Below are 3842 nucleotides of genomic sequence, written 5' to 3'. Positions count from 1 at the left end.
GGGTGTTGGTTATAGGCCACTCTCCCCGGATCCCTTTAACAAAATACCCGTAACCAAAGAGGGGCAGGAAGAGGTTACAAGCTACCCTCTACCCAATATCAGGGCTTCCCCAATGTCCAACCACCCACTGTAACTCTCCAGCGGTTTGACTTCACCCGTGAGGACAAACTCATCCATTGTCTCCCAATACACACAGATGCCAGCCAACGATGCTATGTACTATTAATGCCACCTACTGACTATTAAATGTGGAATGGGCAAAAAAAGAAAAAGAAGAAGAAAAAGCAACACATCAGGACAATTACACACACACACACACACACACACACACACAGAGAGAGAACAAATACACACTTCCTTGGCTATTATCTACTGGAAGCTCACTCATCTAAATAACTGACTTAATTTAATGAGATCTTTCCAGTCATCCTTAGGAAAGCATTCTTCACATCTTTATTTCTCAGACTGTAGATGAACGGATTTAGCATTGGGATCACAAGAGTATAGAACACTGAAACAATTTTATCTTCATCCATTGAGACACTGGAATTGGGCCTCAGATACATAAAGATAATGGTCCCATAGAAGATTGTGACAGATGTTAGGTGAGAGGCACAGGTGGAAAAAGCTTTGTGTCTGCCCTGAGCAGAGCGAATCCGCAGGATGGCAAAAATAATGTAGATATAGGAGATGAGGATAATCAACAAAGTGGCCGTGACTATTGCAGTAGAAAAGATGAAATGCACAGTGTTAGCCACTTCTGTGCTTGAACAGGAAAGTTTCAGGATGGGAGGGATGTCACAAAAGAAATGATTGATAACATTTGAGCTGCAGAAAGAAAGGCTAAATATCAATGAAGTCTGTGCAACTGAATTCACAAAGCCACAAATATATGCACCTATTACTAAGACCAGACAGAGCTTTTTAGACATGGCAACAAAATAGAGTAATGGGTTGCAAATGGCAGTGAAACGATCGTAAGCCATAATAGCTAGAAGACAAGTTTCGACTGTGATAAATAAACACAAAAAGAAAAATTGCACGGTACACTCTGTGAATGCAATAGCATTATTGCTCTCCAGAAAGGTCATCAGCAACCTGGGAGCGATAGTGGTGGAATAGCCAACGTCAACCAAAGATAGGTTGCTGAGGAAAAAGTACATGGGAGTGTGCAGGTTTGCATCAAGGGTGGCTAGTATGATGATGCCAATATTCCCTGACACTGTGACAATGTAGATCAAGAGGAACAGCAGGAAGAGAAGGGCCCACAGCTCTGGATATTCCATAAAGCCCAGAAGGATGAATTCAGTCACCATGGTTTGATTTGTGTACTCCATCATTAATCCCATAGTTTTCCTAAGAGGAAAAGAAAAAGAAAAAAGTAAGTAATTTTATTTATTTATTCTTAAAAATTCTCATGAAAATGTGTCAGCATTTTAGTCTGAATTTCTTTCAATAAACACATTTTTGCATGTATTTTCAATTATTATACACATATTGGCAAGTGATTTCACCTAATTCAGTTCTCTTTGTTATTTTCAGTAATGTATATATGCATTTTTGTACATATTAATTGGTGGAAGAACTGCATCACAAAATTCAGAGCAGTGTAGATTTGGTCTAAAGTTTTTGACTATCATATTGGTTTGAAAAGTGTAAACTGGGTGGTTTCTCATTAAAACCCAAACCAAATTCTCATCTACCCCTAGTTATGACTATCTTTACCAGCACTGGGGCTAATTAATGCACAATCAAGTGATGACTTGAATGAAAATTGCAGAAAGGATCAGAAATCGTGACAATTTTTAAAAATATCACCTTCCATGACTTGAAGCACAATGAGAGGAATTAAGTGCTGGGTTCTTCTGAATGTTCTGTCATGACAAGTACATCAGCTTGTTAGATAGGATGTTCCATTACCTTCTCCCACTGAGTGAAGTTTGGGGTTTCTCCTTACCAGGGCTATAGGGGAGGAGAGGGAGAAACCCCTGTTGTGAAGTTGGAAGTCATCAAATGGGCTCCTGTTCATGAGAGTTGTTCATTGAATCCCACCAAATAGTTATAAATGTCAGCCATTGTTGAGCTTAGGCATGAGTCATCAGGTCATAATCAACACATGATGTAAAGGACCCCTGGATGGTGCAGGTATGAGAAGGATTTTTTCCAAGTGAGATGCACATTACCTGGTGGACAGCTTTCTGGAGTATACATGGCAGTTGGGTGGGATCGGATCGGCACACACCCACGAAATCAGAAATCCTCAACTGATGCCCATTCATTTCTCATGTAAGCATAGTACTCAGAAACAACCAGCTCAAGCATAAGACTTTGAAGAGTCTGGTGCAATCATCAAGTGCATGTTTCATATTGTTACATACCCACATTGCTGCTTCCTAGAAAGATTTGCTTCCAGTATCTTTTTGCAGCAGCTTCCATCCATACCACCTGCTATTCTTGAATCTTGGACAATAAAACAAGCTTCAATAATTAAGGCTGCAGTTATTAGGGGGAGTATATATGGCTGAACTCAATGAGTTTTACTTCTAAGCATAATATTCCATATTCTATTATGTTTAAACAAATACAACTGGGCACAGGTTCTTTCTTTTGACTCCCCCCCCCCCTGATTTTGTGTCAGTTTGCTGCAAATGTCAAAATGAAAGGCTTTTAAAGAGTTGGTACAATTGAATGCAATATCTCTTACCGACATAACAAAAATGCAGAAAAAATGATGATGGTATCTATTTCAGCTTTATTAGTCAAGCTGGTAACTCTTACCAGTGGAAAGAAAGGTCATTTCATGACTACAAGCGTATCACTGTGTGCATTAGCAAGATGTGTTTATATATGATTCCTTGGAAACTAGGGACATAGACCCCATGGGATTTTCTAAGTAAGATATAGCTGAGATTGCAACATTCCCTTCAGGTCCACTAGGGAATAGTAGATGACTACAAAGTAATATATTGTCTCAGATCTAGAGCACCAGTTCACATCACTTCTTGGTAGTTGTTGTTGTTTTATTTAACCAGTCTACATTCCAAGAATACATGAGTAGTGTACAAAAACAGAATATCAAACAGAATACAAATCATAAAGCAATGCTAAAAACACAAAGCCAACAAGAATTTGAAACTGCAGAACTAGAATGGACTAATTCAGGAAGCTTTGGGAGAAAACAAAAATTCTCAACACATTTGGAAACGTAACAATGGGTGGTATCCAACTAACATGTCTCATTAGTGCATGGATTTTGACTTGCACAATGAGACTTTCCCCCCTCTCCCCCCCCGTGCATCTCCTGTGGACTCCCCAAATCTGCTCCAGAGGGCTGAGAGAACCCCAGAACATATTTAGGGGCATGTGGAAGGAGAAGGGGGGGAGTCCCATTGCGCAAGCCTTAGCTGACAATGCATCAAAGTGAGTTAAACATATGTGATAACCAGGTGTGAGGCTCGGGGGGGGGGAGGGGGAGGGGAGGGAATCCAATACCACCCAAGGCATGGATCAAAACTTTCAGAATAAATGGAGAACATGACCAACAGAGAAATCATTTTTTAAAAGGTCAATGTATTTCATCCCAAGAGCAATGTGTGTGTGATGAACCTACCATGGTTTTTCATAGTTCACACAGATGCCCAAACACAAAGAATTTAACTGAACATCACTGGCTCAAAACAAGTCCCTAAAGAGTCACACGTGTTACAGGTAGCATCAACAGTAACAGGAAAAGTGGCTTGCTTGTAGGAACCATTGGCCACTGCTGTGGGGTAACTGGACAGGGGGAATTCATGCCCTTATGGCAATGATGGTGGAGGCAGGATGAAGCAGTTGCAGAGTGG

The 3842-nt window shown here is 40.4% G+C and overlaps 1 protein-coding gene across 1 annotated transcript; it reads right to left on the bottom strand.

Moving 5' to 3' along the window:
* Positions 1–401: 401 nt before the first annotated feature.
* LOC308572981 (olfactory receptor 5AR1-like) lies at positions 402–2018 on the bottom strand (the record flags this gene model as incomplete). The annotated part of the gene is made up of 2 exons (XM_081169599.1): positions 1958–2018; positions 402–1356 (listed from the first exon to the last, which is right to left on the bottom strand). The coding sequence occupies exon 2, from the start codon at positions 1347–1349 to the stop codon at positions 402–404; it is 948 nt and encodes a 315-aa protein (XP_081025725.1). The 5' UTR covers positions 1350–1356; positions 1958–2018.
* Positions 2019–3842: the final 1824 nt, after the last annotated feature.

Source organism: Podarcis bocagei (assembly GCF_964188305.1).
Source record: "Podarcis bocagei genome assembly, chromosome: 1".
Classification (NCBI taxonomy): Eukaryota; Metazoa; Chordata; class Lepidosauria; order Squamata; family Lacertidae; genus Podarcis; species Podarcis bocagei.
This window is presented reverse-complemented; position numbering and strand designations above follow the sequence as displayed.